The 19,887-nt window shown below is 43.9% G+C and overlaps 1 protein-coding gene across 1 annotated transcript in view; it reads right to left on the bottom strand.

The window, feature by feature from the left end:
• Nucleotides 1-18,414, bottom strand: part of Col6a5 (collagen type VI alpha 5 chain) — a 99,910-nt gene extending 81,496 nt beyond the window's left edge. Inside the window, exons 1-3 of the mRNA XM_052187443.1 lie at nucleotides 18,332-18,414; nucleotides 5,988-6,082; nucleotides 3,134-3,829 (exon numbers count right to left, since the gene is read on the bottom strand). Coding sequence (XP_052043403.1) covers nucleotides 3,134-3,829; nucleotides 5,988-6,054 — 763 coding nt within the window. The 5' untranslated portion in view covers nucleotides 6,055-6,082; nucleotides 18,332-18,414. The remainder of the gene's footprint in view (nucleotides 1-3,133; nucleotides 3,830-5,987; nucleotides 6,083-18,331) is intronic.
• Between the last annotated feature and the right edge of the window lie 1,473 nt (nucleotides 18,415-19,887).

The raw sequence follows: 19,887 nt of genomic DNA, 5'->3' as shown, positions 1-19,887 counted from the left end.
AGTAGGGAGAGAGTTATAGGTATGATCCGAGAGTCCCACCCCAAACATGCTAGATTCCACTTAGCGATGACCATCCAAGAACAGATGTCATGCAAGCAGTTGTTTGCAAGAATCTGGAGTCTCGGGCAAAGTGCACCATGTTCACAGCAAACACGGGTGGATGAATTGCATCTGCGGAAAGTGGAGTCAAGAGACAAGCTTAATCTCGCCAAGTGCTACACATTGCCAGGCGACCCCAGAAGACAGAAAAACATGTCTTATTCATCTCTGTCCCTCTAGTGTAGGGCTCCTGGTGAGAACAGGAATATTTGTAAAGAATTAATTAAAACTAATTCGCATGAACTTCACTTGGAATCCCACCCCACTGAATATGCTGAAGTCCCAGCATCACTTACCCAAGTCAGCATTTATCTGCCATCAGCTGTTACTATCAATAGCAATAAATAAACATCATGCAAGTCCCTTCACCCTTGTTAGCAGATAGACTCTATTCCCCTTGCTTTACAAGGAAGGGAACAGAAGTCTACAGGTTAAGAAAACTACCCAAATGTGGGAGAACCAGCAGGCTATCCAACTCAGCTGCCACCCAGGCCAGATCCAGGGCTTTGAATTGACCCACCCTAGCACCGATCTCATCCGTGAACTGTTGGAGCGTGTGAACGGGCCGGACCTGGGACTCCAAAGCTGCACCTTCCATGATGAGATATTTTCTATGCTTCATTTTGTTTAATTCTTTTTGGTTTTGTATATTGTTTTCTTTGTGGGAAAGTTGCAAGGGAGAGAAGAGGCTGTGAAGGGATGGGGAGATGCATAGGACTGGGGAGTATGATGTGAGGCTCACAGAGAATCAATAAAAAGTTAAAAAGAAAGAGGAAGAGGAGGAGGAAGAAGAGGAAGAGGAGGAGGAAGAGGAGGAGAAACAAGAGGAAGAAGAGGAGAAAGAGAAAGGGAGGAAGAGGAAGAAGATGAAAAGGAAGAGAAAGAGGAGGAGGAAGAGGAAGAAGAGGAAGAGGAAAAGAAAAAGAAAACTAAAACTACCCACAGTCCTAAGCACCTGGGCCATAATTTAAAATCACTGATAACACAGCCTAACCTTAACTTCCGTGCAGTGCCCTGTCTTGTACTACAAGGAGTAAGAGAAATGTGATCAATATATGAGACCCTCTAAGAAAGACAGAGCTCCATTGTCCCAAAGAGACCAGACTAAGAGATCCCCAGAGAGTCAGTGAGCAGCCAGGGGAGTCTGCCATGCTGGGGATGTCCTGCTGTGCTCCAGAGGTGTGCCCCACCTCGTGCACCCCCACCCCCATGGCTGGGCTTCTCACCTGAGCAGCATTCTTACTGCAAACCTGCCTAGAGCTGTGCCTGGCCTGTTCACCTCATCACCAGGACAGTGTGTGCAACCTCCTGTTTTTGTTTTCCCTGTTGCTTACTGATGCTTTCTATGCCCATGACCCCAGTGACTATTGGACTCAAGGGTATTCTGCTTTGAAGTCATCATAGAAAGCTCACCTAAGACCCGAGTCCAGCATCCTTCGATAAGAAGGTGTGAGTGAATGAAGCCCTGGCATTCCTCCAAGGCTGTCAAGAATCAATGCAAATGAAGAGAAGGCCCTGTGTGTTTCTACATGAAATACCAGGGTTTTCCAGGAGCTGAAGGGAGGGCAGTCCAGGGACCTGCTGGACAGAAGCTGGAAGGTAACAGAGAGAGCTTCTGGAATGGAAATGAGAACTTACCTAAGGACACGCTACAGTGACTGGGCTCATAAACCCTAAAAGGACACACTTTGATAGCTGTGGTTTATACGGATCCTGAGTAGCTCTGAATACATAAACATCAACATGGATGCTGGGGTCCCTAGAGATGTGCTTGGGGGTGGGGGGCGTTCTCAGGAAAAAAAATGGAAAACATTCACATGGACAAGATAACAGCTGAGATCTTGAATTACGTAAGTGAGGGAGACACTGAGCCAATTTGCCTTGAGATGCTTCTAATTGCTCTCATTTTTATCCACAAGCCTTTGATAAATATTACTAGTCTTCCTTCAGTTTAAAGATAAACTCTACTGGGAGAGACACTGTGATTTAATAGCACTTCAGAGTCTCCCTAAAAAAGCACTGCTAATGCATATATATATATATATATATATATATATATATACACACATACATACATACACTATATATATATACATTATAATATATATAATATAGTGTATATACATTATAATATATAATATAGTGTATATACATACACTAATATTAAATCTATGGAAACGTGAAATATTTAGTTATAAATGTAAAAGCTATCATGATAGGACGGCAGACTACATAGCTGGAGCGGTAACAAGTGTCTTCTCTCTGGAGCAGGTACTGGATGGAACTCACTAGACACAAGCTTAGAAGAAATGGTGCAGGAAGGGACCAGGCTACAAGCCCAAGATTGCAGCCCACCACAGTGCCAACCAGACAAGTCACCCCATACTGCCTGTGTGACACAAAGCATGAACACGTGCAGACACGCCTCCCGTCCCACAGTCCTCATTCCCACCAGGACTTAGGATAGCTAAGCTGACTGGCACCTATTGGATTTCTGCCCATCTGCCTCACATCACCAGGACTATGAAGACAAAGGAACCATCTAGATGGGATTCTGAAATCTATGACAGCCAGACATCCGTTTACTCATAACAAGAAACAGGACACCAGCTCACTGTCTAGGCTCCAAGAAGACAGAGCAAAACACACAAGCTGCCAACTCTACCCGTACGGCACTGCCCACTCATGGAACAGGACAGGGACAAAGAGAGATGGAAAATCATGGAAATGGTGGCTGTCATAAAATGTGCCCAAGGAATACTGGGACCCAAAAGGAAAGCCTCCCAGAAGAGGAGGAATACGGGGTTGAGATTTAAATGAGGGCTCTCTTCTGCCTAAAGGAGGCAATGGAAGGCAACAGGATTGATGGCAGAGAAATGGCACAGACAGAGGCAAAGAAAAGGCTGGTGTGTGGAAAGTCCAGGCAGCTCAATACAGCTAGGGTACCGAGGCAGCACAGATGGGAGCTGCCCTGGGTAAGGGCGGATAGATACAGAGCCCACAGGGATAGGATGCCACCTTCAGGCCTTCCTACCTGTCTTATCAACACTGTTTGCAGGTGTGGTTACAGTTGCAGGTGTGGTTACAGCTGCAGGTGTGGTTACAGCTGCAGGTGTGTTTGGGACGACAGCTGTGACCAGGGCCACAGTTGTTCCGTCCCTGTACTGAGTCACATCCTTGATGATCTGTGTCATGTTCGGGGCAAACATGCTGAGGTCTCTGGCAGTCCTGAGGTTGAAATGGAACTGAGAGGTGGCCATGGCCTTCAGGTTTTCCTCAGAAGCCTTCTGCACCCCCACAGAGATGATTTTCACCCCATCTTCCCGAAGGGCATTCGAAGCCTCTTCCACATCATCCTCAGACTCCGCTGAAGCTAGCACCACCAGGATTGGGGGGAACTGTTTCTTGTCTCTTCCATTTGAGGGAGCAGAGAAATAGGTCCTGTGAGCCTCCTGCAGGGCATTCCCTATCTTCAGGGGCCCACCGATGAACCCCAAGTTCTTCTTCAGGTGGTTTAACATGGGGTTCCTGTTCTTGAAGGTGCCCAGCTGGAATTCACTGTGGAGAGCATCACTGTACTGGGCCAGGGCCACACGGTACTTGTTGGCCTCTATGGGGAGGCTGCTGATCATCTTGTTGAGAAAAGTTCTCACAAATGGGAAGGACTTAACTCCCAGGTAATCGGAGCTATCCACCAGAAACACCACATCTGCGTACTTGGGGCCTGGCCCTGCACAAGAAGAGAGCAAGCAAACACACCACCTTATTCCATCTTCACAGTTTAAACCTTAGTATTCACTGAAGACATACTATGTCCTTGTGTTAAAGCTTTATCGTAATCCCAAAGACCATTTTTCCTGGAAGTCAAACAAAGGAAACCACTACTTCTGCCTGACATGTCAAGGGGACGTTAGTAGTTAGCCAACAGATCTTTCATCCTCAAATTTCTGAAGGTAATTGACTTTCTTTTTATTTCAGGAGCCCCAAACTATGATATTGTACTACAAATTTAATAACACTCCAGAAGGTCCCAATGTGGTCTGAGGGCTAATACCTATTTTTGGACCCCACATAGAATAAGCAGTTTGTCTCGGGCTGGAGAACTTCAGAGGGGAATGAAGAACGATTTTAGAGGCATGGAATCTTCTGGGGACCATGGAACAGGAGAATTGGGATCAGACATGAGCATGAAGCAAAGAGAGGCCACCAATACATCACCAGGTCTGTTCTGAAGTAGCTGAACCATACAGTGCCACAGCTACCCCACGTAGAGCCCAAGGGGTCTGCTTTTCAACTCCCCTATGGGTCCACCATTGACAGACCATCTCCAAAAATTGGATAGAAGAAAAAAAATATAGGTATGGCTTCTTTGGTAAAGGGGATCTGGGAAAGTGAGAGGCTGTGGTGCACCTTCCTCCTTTGGTGTGTTGAGATTTAAAAAGTATGGGGTCCTGAACCATTACAAACGGAGGATGTTCACTCTGGGGCTACTGGGCGCATAGATTTCATATTGTAATTAGGAAAGGGTCAATGATTTAGTCACAAAAACACTTAGATTATGTTTTCTGTGTGGGATTCTTTGTCTTCCATCTACTAAAGGGAAAGTATATATATATATATATATCATATACAATATATTACATATCATATATATAGATACACATAAGAAAACATGTATTAGTAAAAGAGATAGATGGACAGATTGAACCTTTATATATGCACCTAACAAAATCAAACCACCACTCTGTACTATGATAGCCTCATGATGATGGCTGCCTGGTTGCTATCTACTTTTATGTCAACATCACAGACCAGGATGAATTAAGAACAGGGACTCTCAATTGAGAAAATACCTCCACCAGACTGGCCCACGGGCAAGCCTGCAATCCATTCTCTTGACTGATGATTGATATGGGAAGGCCCAGCTTATGTGGGAGGGCAATGAATGTCACCCTGGCCTGGTGGTCCTGGGTTCTATAAGAAAGCAGGCTGGGCAGGCCATGGAAAACCTAAGCAGCTCTAGTGCCCTCTACATCGGCTCCTGTGTCCGGGTTCCCACTCTGCATCTCTTCCCTGATTTCCCTCAGAAGCACGCTGTGTGGTGGAATTGTCAACACAAATAAACCTTTTCCTCTCCAAGATGATGTTGGCCAATGGGGTTTTACCACAGGAATAGAAACCCTAGTGAAGAGACCTAGAAACTATAGGGAAAATGTAGGAATAGTGAATTCAAGTTTTACGTCTGAAATAGTTTAGTATGCTGAGTTCTGCAAGCTTGATGGAGCCCTTCCTCTTAGGAAAGCCAACGCTTGCTGGAAACTGCAGTGAGAGATGGTCGCCACAGGTCTGCTCACTCCACAGACCCAGCTTGCAGAGGAAGGAATGCTTGAATCTCTTCGTACAGTGTTTGTTCTGGTGATCATGTTTAACTGTGATGGAGAGTCCCCTGGGTGGTAACAGGATCCAAAGACACCCTTGGATACTCACATCAAAAGCTGAATTCTACTCGCCTCCAAGCACCTGCTCAGATGTCTACTGTCAGCATTTCTACAATATTTCTAAAGATAAGGGTTGAACTATTCTATTCACAAGTAGGCTTAGTGTATTCCCAGAGATATAAGACACTGAGAGTTATGCAAATCAATGAATAAAGATTTTCCAGCCAGGGCTATATGATTTTTTTTTACCCATAACTTTTACTATCTTTAAGGGATGAAGTCTGTTGAATGTTATGACCTATCATCATCATCATCATCATTATTATTATTATATTTTATTATGTGATATTACTTTGCTCTGTTAGTAAATAAAGTATTCTTTTAAAGTTTGATAAAGCATAAAAATGTTTATTTTTCCCAAATAATTATGAACAAAAAATATACTGATACCTGGGCTCTGGTTGGCCAGGGTTTCAGTCCAGAGGATTAGGACAAACGCAATCAGTCGGAGCTTCATTCTGTTAACAGGGTTTCTTATTTTTATTCTGAAAAGAAATTGCAATATGAATTATATGCAATATCGAATACCAGGAACTACTTACAGAATGGTATACTGAAAAGTTTGTTTGTTTGTTTGTTTGTTTGTTTTAAAGTAGACATCCGTCAAGCATGTGGAAAACAGACGTTGATGTAAGTTGAGCCCTGAATGTGGCTGGGTACGGTGGCAACACCTGTGACCAGGGCTGGGTACAGTGGTAATGCCTGTGATCCCACAATTTAGGAGGGGAAGGCAGTAGAATCGTTCATTTTCTTTCTCTGCTACAACATGACTCCAAGGCAGCCTCAGCTGCACGAGATCGCCATTCTGCTTAGTATAAATAGTGTCTTATTGTGGTGTTGATTTGCATTTCCTTATGAAAACTGATCATATCTTTTCCCGTACAGGTCAGGCACTTATATATCTTCCTTGCAGAAACATTTATATCATGCCTACCTTCAGGCAGGCTTTGGTTGCCGTGTAGCAGGAATCGCTTACATATCCCGATACCAGACACTTTGCAGATAAATGACTTGCAAAGAGACTCTCCTCCCACTCTGTGGGTTATATTTTCACCTTCTTAAGACACGCTTTAAGACAAGCGGTTTCAATTTTTCCAAAGCCCAATTTGTCTGTGTTTTATTTTGTGGCTTATCCTTTTAAGATTTATTTTTTATTTTATGTGTGTAGGTAGTTTGTCTGGACACGTGTCTGTGCATCACAAGTATACATTACCCTCAGAGATCAGAAGAGGGGATGAGATTTCCCAGAACTGGAGTTATAGATGGTAGTGAGCTGCCATGTGGGTTCTATGAATTGAACCCTGATCCTCTGGAAAAGTGGCTCTACTGAGCCATCTCTCCAAACCCACTTCTTATGCATTTAGTATAGTATTCAACGCATTGTGGGCCACTCCACTGTGATAAAGAATATCCCAAATGCTTCCTTCTAAGTAGACTAGAGTCTTGTCCCTCAGTACTACAACACTATAAGGCTTCTTCTCTCCGAGGGTCTGGGGCTTGCCCTGTTCCCTGGAGGTGTGCACAGTTAATAGGTCTTTGTTGTTAGTAGAGCGGGCTGAACTGGAAACATGGAGGGGAGAGAGAGCAGTGGAATAGAATCAGCATGAGTGGCACTAGTAGAGCAGTAGTGACCACAAAGGCAGCGATGGTGGAGGTGACAGCAACTGCAGTAACAGCAGCACTAGCAGCTGTCAGGTTCCAGAGAGTGCTCCAGGTGGGGGAGAGGGGCAGGGAGAGTGGTGAGTGTAGGCAGAAGAAAGACTGACCTGGAAAAGAGAAAGGAAGGCTGGGAAAGTCCCAGAGAGCTGCCAAGGGTGTGAGACATAGGTAAGGGCTAGTCACTGTCAACAGCCACTGCCTAGCCCCAGAGAAACACTCCCAACACTCTGGGCCTAAGAAACGTTCATTGTGGGACTGAGGGTCCCAGCAGCCAAGCCTTTTTAAGAGCTATAAGATGGTGATCTCTGGGCCACTTGCTGTTACCTGCTGCTGTGACTGTAAGCCAAGAATGGCAGTACCTGCCAACCAGGGCTACTGCTGGCAACCGCCTCCCTAAAGCATACACCTAAAACTTGAGTGTCTGGGGGTCTCTATCTTTGTCTTCTAAAGCACGAAGTTATAGGCCCCTGGCTTTCAGAGTTTGGAGATGTGAGCCTCTGACTCACCAATCAAGCCTCAGCACTCAAATCAGCCTTAGCAGCAACGAAAGGGGGTGAGCATCTGTATAGAGCCAGCCGATTGGCTGTAGGTTATCTCAGTACTTGGGAGTGGGTCAATGTCATACATGTCTAAGACCCTCCCCCCTAAAATTCTATGATCCTTTAATGCTAGGTTGGAAAGAATTTAGTAGGGTAAACAAATTATATTTTAGAAATTTTTAATCTCTGTCTGGAGTAGAGATAGCCCAAACCAGACTGGGGACTCAAGAAACGCCGAGTTTGAAAGCTTCCAAGAGAACCAACCCAGTCCACATGCTTCCCAACTCTGAGAGCCCTGATGGGAATTCAAATGGGCATGGCCTCTGAAAGGAGGGAACCCCACATCTCCTGTGGACGAATAGCTAAACCATCAGGAGGGAGCAGTCCACACATTTGATACTGGGCAGCATTGCTCAGTCTGACCTGTTGTTACCATGGAAACCAAGGTTTCCTTTTGTGTTCTCCATCTTATTAAAATGGAGCATAAGGACAGCTTTACTGGAGCTCAGGAGAAACACAACAGGACAAACTACACATCTTAGCAGCTTCCTGGAGGAGAGATGGAGAAGGGACAAAGAGAAAACCAAGGGCCAAAGGGTGGCAAAGCCTTGGACAAAAAAGGCGAGAAAGCCCAGGGAAAGCATGCTTAGAATTTTGGCCAGTATCTGAAAAAGATACCAAGAAAGGAAAAAGAAAAATGTGCTTAGAGCTGTGCGTATGGTCTGAGTTCAGAGGGCACCAGATTCCAGGAACTTGTGTTCCAGGGACGCAGGGTAAGAAGCAGAGATGGCTGATTTGGAAAGGGAAAAACACTCCCAAGAATGGAAGCGGCTGGTGGGATAAGGAAGGAGCCCAGAATGCATTGGATCACAAGGCAGACCATACTTTATAGGACCTTTAAATGGTACTCATCTCTCTAGTTTGTACTTAGAGGGCCTCCTTCAAGCATGCTCTGTTCATTAGATGAAGCCCAAGTGAAGACTGGTTTCCAGTCTCCCTCTGCATACTGTCTGAGCATGCTCTGTTTGACGCATGAAGCTCAGGTAGAGAATGGTCTCCAGCCCCTTTCCTGGAGGGAATCTTGACCATTCCTTCTCCAGCCCCTACTCTCCTGTCACACTCTGAGAGGGTCTGTTTTGAAACATGCAGTTTGGGGTCTTGAGGCAATTTGGTAAATCAGGGAAAAAAGAATATTAACAAAGTCTTTTTGTGTTTGTTTTGTTTTGTTTTAAGCACATGGTAAGACTTGTGATATTCTGGCAGAGTCAAGACACTAAAAAAAAAAACAGAAATTATTTAATAAGTTATTAACACAACAAAGGCGTTGGGGTCTTGAGTCTTCTGGGTTGCAACTGCTTATGTAAACAGTTTATTGGAAGTTTACACAGCTAAATCCTAACACTAAAACAGCTTGTTAAATGGCTTACTTTTTTTTCTTCCTCTCCTTTTGCAGCTAAAGGAACAAGAAGAAATGAATGAGAGTAGAAAATAAAAGTGAAGGTACCCCTCCCATCTGCAACTGACTCCTTTCTCCCAGGATCTACCTCCATCTCCCCCTGGGTCATCATCCATCACCCAGGATAAGTACCTCACACACACATACACACACAGACCAAGATCTAGCACAGACCAGGATCTAGCGTAGACCAGAATAAGAAGCTCAAGCAAAGGGGCAAAGGTCACAATTTTCGGACCCAGAAGCTCCAGTTGCTGAAGGCCCCAGACCACATATGCTTGCTTTTCCAGAAAGCTGGGGATCTGAGATCTATTGACGTGGAACAGCAAATCCAAGGTCACATGGCCTCTGGTGCTTTGGCCCTTTTCTGGGGACATCTGGAATGCATATTTGGTTTTCCCATCAGTAGGGACAACGAGGGGTCCGGCCTGATTTTCTTGCCTTTCTGTGGGTGCCACCTGGTCCTGCGATCTTTGGTTCTCATGGCTTTCTTGTTTCTTCTATGGCTCCATTCCTCAGAGACTGTGTGATCTCCTCCATACCCCACATCAGACCCCACATCTATCAGCGCACCAAGGGTCCAAGCTTCTTGCACATCGAGCACTTAGCACATTTCACCATGTCCTATGACTGCACAGGATTTTCCTAACCCATCTTTTCTTCCCAATTTGAACAACTACTGATGGCAGGACTGGATGCCTCCTGTCCCACCGCTGAAAGTTCTAATTGTCCAGCTCAGAATCTGCTCAAAACCAGGTCTTCAAGAAAGAGTTGTTGAACTGAGTTAATTAGGAAATGATAAGAGGCTCTGCCCACCCAGCCATTGCCACTCAATGGCCTAGCAAACCTCCCTCTGCAGCAAAGCCAGGCACTTCCAGGACCAAAGGCCATGTCTTGAGTATCTCGAGGATGACAAAGGAGTTCTCTGAAAAGTCAACTCTACAGTTTAGGCATGCTACACCAAGCCCACGTGATGCTTAGTCTTTATTGTCAACCACCTAAGAACACATGGGCTTGCCTTTGAGAGTGCTTCTGAGAGGTTTAAATGAGGGGGGTAAGACTACCTGGATGTAGGTGACACTACTCTGTGGGCTGGGCTTCCAGGCTCAATAAAAAGGAAAAACTAAGCAGCTAGAAGTACAGATCAGTTGCTAACATGGTGGTTTTGCAAGCATGAGGACCCGAGTTCGATTCCCAGCACCCACGTAAAAAGCCAAGCGTGTACCTGTAAGCCCAGTACTAGGGAAGCAGAGACAGGAAGATGCCTGGGGTTCTCTGGCAAGCAAGCCCAGCCTCATTGGTAAGTTCCAGGCCAATGAGAGATCCTGTCTCAAAGGAAGCAAGCAATGCTGCTGAAGGTAACACCAGGGGTTATCCTCCAGCCTCCACAAATACACACACACACATACTTTTAAAAACATAACTATGTAGACAAGTATGGCGGTGCATGCCTTTAGCCTCAGCAGTTAGGGGACAGAGACAGGTGGATCTCTGTGTGTTCAAGAGACAACCAGAGCTATGTTTAAAAAAAAAGTCTCAAAAGCTGTAGTCTGAGCACCGATGTTCATCTCTCCTTCCTAACTCCAGATGCAATGTGCCCAGGGGTCTCTCTCTTTTTCACCATTCATATCTCACCATGATGAACTACAACCCAAAACTGTGAACAAAAATAACCCCCTCCTTCCTTAAGTTGATTCTTGTCGGGTTTCTTGCCATATCAACAAACAAAATAATGAATACACCATTCTACCATATTGGACCATTCTTAAACTATCCCTGGAGGATAGGGTGACTCTAGCAGGATATAGGAGTACAGAGACAGTCCTAGCTTCACCTTTGCAATAAATGGCTGGCTCAGGGTAGGAGAAATAAAAGGGAAGTTTGGCCTGCAACATAGGACAATGAAAATGACAACCCAATCTTTACATAAGGCAAGAGCAGTGTACTTCCCAGGCTGAGTCCAACTCCTGCTTTAGAGAAGGGTATCCGTTCTTCTCCATGATGTCATTGGACTTTATATAGCTCAAAAATATTTATATATACAAGCATACACATTTATGTACATATGTGCTCACACAGACCCACACACATACTTCTGACACATTACCCATTCAGCAAACTTATCTCGAGAATCAGCTATACTCTTGGCACTGTTGAACGTGGTTTAGATTAAGCAGGAGAAAACAGACAAAAAGCTTGCAAGATTTCTGACCTCTTTGTTTACTCTCTGAAAGGCAAACTTTTCTAGAGCAGAGACCAAGTCTCTCTGATTCCAGTGCTTGGTGCAGAATACAAAGTACCAAAGGAAGTAAATGAGAAAGGTAGACAGCGAATAGCTGTGTAAGAAGACAGCAAAACACTTGGGAAACAGCATAGTATTTGGGAAAGGCTTCAAGGAAGAGGTGGCATCTTGAGAGGGATTGAAAGCCTCCTGCAGTATGAAAGGCTGAAGTGTCAAAGATCAGAATGACAGCGAGTCCTGTAGATAGAAATAAGCAATAGAGGTATGCATGTGTGTGTGCACTTGAGTGTGTGTGCATGTGTGTGCATGTGTGCATGTATGTGTGCATGCATGTGTGTGCACAAGTGTGTGTGCATATGTATATGTGTGCATCTGTGTTTATGTGTACATGTGTGTACATGCATGTGTGTGCACTAAAATGTGTGTGCGTGTGTGTATGCATACATGTGTGTGCATGTACATGTACGTGCATGTGTACATGCATGTATGTGCACTAGAGTGTGTGTGCATATGTGTATACATGCCTGTGGGCTTTGGCTGGGAGAAGAGTTGTACAGAGATGCTTAGGGTGCATGCAAAGGATGATTTTTTTTTTTGCATCACATAGACCTGGAAGGAACCTTTGAGTTCACTTTCCAATACTGAAATCATCTTATGCACAAAAAGGAGGAAATCAAGGATGGAGGACAGAGAGGAGTCAAGAACTAGACCACACAGCCCATTAGCACAAGGAAACTGTCCCACAAGCTTCCTCCTTTCTGCAGGAGGAGACAATATCTAATATTTCATTCTAAGGACATACTCACCAGAACAGAGTGGATTTGCTCTATATATACCTCTGTCTTCTAAGGCCAAAAGATGAATAAGGCTTAAAAGAAACTCTGCTCTAGGTAAGTTAACAACTCTGCCATCTGTCACTTGCTGGCCAGCTGGCCCCACAGTGTATAGATAATTCATGGAACTATTCCAGGCTTTGAGGCACAAAGAGCAACGTGCATTAAAAGGCCTCCTTCCAGGGCTGGAGAGATGGCTCAACAGTTAAGAGCACTGACTGCTCTTCTGAAGGTCCTGGGTTCAAATCCCAGCAACCACATGGTGGCTCACAACCATCCATAATGGGATCAGACACCCTCTTCTGGTGTGTCTGAAGACAGCTACAATGTACTTACATACAACAATAAATAAATAAATCTTTAAAAAAAAAAAGCATCCTTCCAACACCATATGAGTCACTTAAGGAGTCAGAATAATTTGCAAAGAGATAAAATACAGGAAGTCCCAAATGCCAAGCCATAAACTAAAGAATCTGCTTTGTAATAAAAGAAAAAGACAGAACCCTACAAATGTTTTAAATTTTTTTGAAAAAAAATTTATGGGAAATTTTTTGGATGAGGCTTATTCTAGTTCCTTGAGTTTTCTGTGAAACCTTTGGAAATACTGTGGGAGGGAATATGTTGAAGGAGAAAGCATCCAACAAGATTTGGATCTTCCCACTCAGCATTCATAATTGTTAGATAAGTTAACACTCATTACTACTGAGAATCAAAGTTTTCCCCTTATTTTGCTTTTAAGTGTTTGTTGCTACTTCACTCAGATGAATATATATTTTTTTCTAGATTTATTTACTAGTCAGCTGTCTTGATTAGCTTAGTGTTGGCCTTATCTTTTCTTTGACTTTCTTAGTTGTGAGAGGTCAGAACAGCAGCACTTTCACATCTCTTACTATGTGGCATCTACACTCTTCATCTTTTTTTGTCTTTACCACTTTCCCTAGGTGTGTACAGAATGAACTAACATTTGGTATCTCACCTACATGGCCCACAGCTAGCATGCTCTGTGATATTAACCTGAGTGGACAGACAACGAATCTCTGAATAATCAAGTTCAGACGATGGTTGCTGAATTTGATTATAGCTCTTTGCACATATGTTTTTTTAAATCTCATCATGATGCAAAGCTAAATGTGTAAATCCATCTTTACTCTCTCATTTCTTCTACAACATAACCCTGCCCACCCTTTAAGGAAATAGACTAGGGACCAGAAGTTTAGAATGACTGTCGGCTGACTGAGCACGTCGTCTTAGCCAAGAGCCTGCCTTTTTTACCTCCCAGAATTACTATGGGGTTTAAAGCTAGCAATTTACACAGCCTCCATCGAGGCCTAGGCAAAAATATCACTATTACTCTATTTCATGCCTGAAGTACTTCTCCCGGGGAGGATTGTCTGTTTTACTTGAATGCCCTTAAACCACCAGTTACCTAGAAGGCTGGTATTAAGACATTCTCTCCAACACCCCTACTTATTGATATGCACATTTGTGTGCATGTGGGTATGTGTCCATAGACACACACACACACAAACCCACTTTATTCTCCAAAGAACTAAAAACTATTCTCATCTTGTGTCAGTATTGCAGACTTTCAGTTTCCTGTTCATTATTCCAACATTCTCGGGTTTTGTTGTTGTTTTCTCTACTAGGAAAAGCTCTATAGAGGCCAGAGTGATGGTCGAGCAGTTAAGAGCCCTTGTTCCTCTTGCAAGGATGCCCACGGATGCAGCCAGCCTTTGCTACTTTGTAAGTTCTTTCTTTCACTGTTCTCCATCCTTTTTCTACCCTTTCAGCCCCTAACACTAGATAGGAGAGAAAGGATAGAGGAGAAAGGGGATGATGTTATCATTAGACCATGTCCTGCTGATTAGGGGCATTGAATTCTTTGGGGCAAGTTTGATCTTTGCCATCAGGATATCTAATTTCTTTTTCCTCGTTTCTTCTTTGCTCATACTACATAACCAACCATAACCAACAGCAAGCAACCAACAACACAACAACAAAAACAATCCCACCTGTCAGGGACCTAGCATTTATATAACCTCTCAAAAGTTCCCAAAATTCCAAATGTCACACAACTGCAGAAACTGTCTGCAGCTGACAAAATCACACCTTTCCGAGAGCACGAGGCAAATCATAGTCAGCTGCCGTGGACAATCTGAGGCAACTGCATATCTTACACCTGGGATTAAAAACAAAAGTATACTCTTGTAATACTTGTTTTTTTAAAAAACTCCAAAATTGTCACTATACACATGGCTATTCAAAACCATCTATAACTCCAGCCTCAAGGGATCCGACACACTCTTCTAATTTCCATAAGCACTGCACACACACAATGAATTTACACACATGTAGACAAAACTCACACATAAAATATAAATAAACAAATAAGTAGATAAATAAATCTTTAGGGAAAAAAGTAAAGAGAAGACTGGAGACATGGCTCAGAGGTTAAGAGCACTGTCTGCTCTTCCAGAGGTTCTGAATTCAAGTCCCAGCAAACACATTGTGACTCACAACCATCTGTAATGAGATCTGATGCCTTCTTCTGGCATGCAAACATACAGACAGACACAACACTGTATACATAATAAATACAACTTTAAAAAAAAAAGGAAAAAGAAAACCTTATATTGATAGACAAAGTGATATGCTAGGCTAGGAAAACACACTGCAAACTCTCTGGAAGCTAAAATTATCTTATAGATAGATGAAAAAGGCCTGTAACCCAGCAAGAACATAGATCTTTTCTCAGTGTGTTAGTTCTCTGGTTTCTGTGAAAAAAAAAATAGTGTCACTGGGCACATGAATCAGCTTTTAGCAATACTCATATATAAATAATTAGCATGTAAATTATAGATTATTCTTTCCTATTAATCAAGAAGTCTGGCCAGACCTTTAAAAATATACATTACAATTTACTCAAACTTATGTTTTAGTTTCCTAGTTGTTAAAAACAATTAGCCTGGGCTGGATCGATGGTTCAGCAGTTAAGAGTGATGACTATTCTTTCAGAGGTCCTGAGTTCAAGTTCCAGCAACTACCTGTTGTCTCACAATCATCTGTAATGGGATCCAATGTCCTCTTCTGGTGTGTCTACAATGTACTCATATATAAAACAAATAAATCTTTTAAAAAATTAGCCTAAAATTAGTTATATAATTATAATGTTAATAAATGTTAGCACATGGTCAATATATCCACTATATGGAAAACATTTTATACACTATCTATTCAGCTCAATTCTTCCTGTAGTTGTGTAAAGTAACTATAATTACACCCATTTTTCAAAGAGACAAAGGATCAAACACTTATCATACCTTGCCCAAAGGCTTGCAGTCTCTTGACTACAAAGATATTTTTCCAATACACTATTTCATCCTTCTAAAATTCTAATTTTTATCATTATGGTCTCTCTATGACCCTGCTACTTTCTAAGATAATAATCATTAGCCTAACACATCATTCCAAGCTAAGAGAATGGGCTTGACGTTTCTGGGACCATCATATGAGCACATACTCATTGAAATCTTCCAGAACAAACCATGTGCAGCCTAGATCTGAAAATTAACCATTGTAAACTATGGTGGCTTGAATAGGTATAGCCCCCATAGACTCATGTGTTTGAATACTTGGCCAGTAGGGAGTGGTACTATCAGGAGGTGTGGGCTTGTTAGAGTAGATGAGTCCTTGTTTGTAGAGAGCCCTGTTGGGGTGTCAGGCCACCTGGTAGGACCTTGACATTGACCAAGGTGAAGTTCATTGCTCCTCCAAGTCTACGAATTCCTGAATTAAGCAGGTGACCCACCCAGCTGCCTGAGCAGTGGAGCCAACGCCCAGTGAACAGCCAGACCAGTTCCCCAGAACACACCCTGGAATTTGGGGGAAGGTTCTTGCCCCGCCTATATATATTTGGAGACCCCCATTAAACTTTGAGTCTTGAGCAGGAAATCTTGTCTTGACTCCATGTTTCTCCTGTCACCCTGTTCCCATTCCCAGTTTTCCTTCCAGGTGACCCGGTAAACCATTCGAATGTAGCCTCGGGCTACACTTGTTGGGGAAAGTGGGTGGGCTTTGAGATCTCCTAGTGCCCAAGCTCTGCCCAGTGTGAAACGGTCCCCTTCTGCTGCCTTTGGATAAAGATGTAGAACCCTTCGGATCCTCTGGTACCATGCTTGTCTGTGCACTGCCATGCTTCCTGCCATGATGATAATGGACTAAACCTCTGAAACTGTAAGCCAGCCCCAACTGAATGTTTTATAAGAGTTGCCTTGGTCATGGTGTCTCTTCACAGTGGTAAAACCCTAACTAAGACACAAACCATCTTTGCAGGCTTCCAATACTCTCGAGAAGCCTTCTGGTTTTACTGACATCACTAAAGCTGTTTTTCCAGCAACCCTGAGCAGTATCTAATCTTGTGTTGGGTACGTTCTGTTTTATCTGAGACGGTGACGGTCATTCAGCGTCAATATGCCTGGTAGGGAATACTGGGGAGACTCTGAAATAAACCTGGCAAATGCTGAACCAGAACACCACCCACTTGCTGCATCCAAAGAGAGGGGAATCTGGGAAAGACCTGCCAAGAAACTGGTACCAAAAAGAAGAGGTACGCTTAATTTAATTAAACCACTAAAAGAAAAAGTACGAAGTCAATAACCGACCACAAACTCTATGTGAGCCTCCGTTATCAATTATTTTTTGAGGTGGGTTCTGGGCAAAGACAAAGAGCCAGCTCATCTGAAGGGATGATTCAGAATCTTGGGGAATTGTGTTTTTGCGTCAATTCCTTAGAAGTCTCAGGACACCCTAGCGACCACTAAGATGTCTCAGCTAGTAACATGGCTTGCTGCCCATGTCTGAAGTTATGAGTTCAATCCCCAGACTCTGCTTAGTAAAAGGAGAGAATTAGATCCCACAACTTGTCCTCTGATCTCTGCCCGTACACCAGTGGCCCGTGTGGACATACACACACAATACACACACACACACAAATTAAGAAGCACAATAAACAAAAGTATACACATCCAAAAGTATATCTTGCAAATGTGGGGTTTTCTTAAGAGATTTTGTTCAGAATTCATAAAACACATCTCTTCCAAAATTTCTAACCAATCAGGCTAAATGGACAACAGCAGCAACAACAATGAAAATTAACTTCTGAAGAGACAGCTGAGGGCTGAAAACCAGCATCCACATGGGCTAGGAAACCCTGCACCTAAGAGGCTTCCACCACTGAAGACGAAGCAGGCCTCAATGTGGAGATTCTGAGAGCAGCTAACTCACTCAGAATCTTCGCTGGAATTCCACACACACTAGAAACTCAGCAGTGTTTGTTAGAAGCTCTCACAGGGCAGTTTCAAGTTTGAGGCCAGACACCAATTCCCATGGCACAGCGTATCAGATCATTGTGGAATCCACCCACAGTACACCCACTACTCTCTATGAGGGCTCTCTATGTGGGCCTTAGACATCAATGGGTTAATTTAATGAAAGAGCCGTGGGTACCCACCTTCCCGATTCACACTCCCTCAGATTCACATTCAGCAGGTCTGAGAGCCCCCAACCCCATCCCCAGCGAGCAGGCATTTCAAAGAAGCTTCTAAAACCTGGAAAATCACACTGCATTGAGGTCCCCTTCCATTCTAAGACTCTAGCCTGTAGGGCAGTGGTTCCACCTTCCTAACCCTGAGACCCTTTAATACAGTCCCTCATGTTGTGATTACCCCAACCGTAAAATGATTTTCCTCGTTACTTCATAACTAATTTTTAAATAACTGATATGCAGGATATCTGTATGCGACCCCTGTGAAAGGGTCATTGGCCACCACCCGGAGGTGGGAGGGTCACGACCCACAGGTTGAGAACTGCTGCTCTAGGGACCTCAGTTTCCTCTAATGACAATAGTGTCTGAGCCTCGATCATGGAACCCAAGCAAAATCTGCAGAGGAGAGAGAGTCGCCTTACACCCTGAGTCTCAGGCTGGAAGCCCTGCACCCCACACTCACCAAGGCTTCCTGAGGTCCCCGAGGATCCCAGGGCAGCCTGCAGTGCCCGTGTGTCTCCCGTGGAGCATGCGTCTCTCTGCTCAGCTGGGTTCGGGCTGCTCAGGGGCAGGTGCTGAGTGAGCTCTTTTAAATCAGCGCTGACTCGTGCCCTTGGCCCGCCCCCACCCCCACCCCAACCCCCAGGGACTCTCTAAAGCTTGGCAAATTTGAACTCCAGCAGTCAGAGGCCTCCAGCTGTCTTTTGGCTTGGCCCACTACACTGGTCTTAGGGAAGCCGCCTGAACTTGGCAAGGCAGAGTTTCTCAGAAATCCTCAACCACCTCAGCTGGCTGTGAGGTCACTGTGGCTACTGGGGCTGCAGAGTAGCTTTATGATTCCTCATGTTTGCAGTTCCTCAGAGGTAGCCAGCAGGGAACCAGAGAAAATCTCCTGGGAGGGCATACCCTAAGGAGAGCAGGTTAAAGAGAAAAAGCTAACCTCAGAAGCAGCAGCAGGTTTTATCCTGGGATTTTTAGAAGGGGAAGGGAGCGAGGGGTGACAGAAGAAAAGGTGTTGTTAACATTGGGCTTTTGTTTGTCCTTGAGATTTCACCTTAACACACATAAACAACAGACACCTGCTGGAGTTTCTTGCAATGATTAAAGTCTACCATGAGAGACTAGGGTGCTAAGAAGCCATTGCTTCTAATGTTAGAAGGTTTCCATATGTGTCCCCACAAAGAATGAAGAAATGAGATTGGAAACAGGATGACTAAGAATTTTTTTTCTTTTATTATGTCATTTGCTTTTTTACAGAGAGAACACAAAATTCTGCAAACCAATACCTGTTTTGGTTTGCATCAATAAGAAACAAATTATTATGTGAGGGTAAAACGGATTGTCTCCAAAGAATGTATCCCTTCTGTTCTGAACCCACTCACTACAGAGTTGCAAGTGATCCGCACAGGGTGTCCCAGGATCCTGAATGTGAGGGTCACAGCTTACTCTACAGAGGCAGCTCGATCCTGTCCAGGCTTTAGCAGTTGTTGACCACACAGTGAAGCTCAGAGTAACACCTGGGGGCAACAATATTGGCAAGCCAGAGCCCGGAGGACAAAATCAGCCTCTAATTCAACCTCGGGCAGGGCAGGCCCAAAGGGAAGCTTCCCGGCTGTTGCTTTCCACATTCCCGGGGAGCAAAGATTTATTCACTGGGATTATTTTTCCAAGCAAAAGTTATTTAAAGGAGAAAAGAAGCCCTGGATCAGGAAACTCTCTAGAAAGTATTATTATGGGAGGTTTATTTGCGATGCAAGCGATACAATTATGATCTAAGTTGTACAATCACCGTATGAAATCAACTGTCTTCGGGGATCTGTTGCGTTTTCTGGAGAAATCAGCATTTCCTGCTTCCTTTTTCTTCTTCTAAAACTGAAACAAATCCTCCCCCCCCCCCAAGAAACCGTAATATAAAACGCATCCTCTCTCGAGAATTGTATTCATTCTAGTAAAGATGCATTAGCTGAATTCAGACCAAAGCAGTAGAGTCTGGAGCTGAACAAATGAAGACAGACAGGC

This window comes from Apodemus sylvaticus, chromosome 7 (assembly GCF_947179515.1).
Source record: "Apodemus sylvaticus chromosome 7, mApoSyl1.1, whole genome shotgun sequence".
Taxonomy (NCBI): Eukaryota; Metazoa; Chordata; class Mammalia; order Rodentia; family Muridae; genus Apodemus; species Apodemus sylvaticus.
This window is presented reverse-complemented; position numbering and strand designations above follow the sequence as displayed.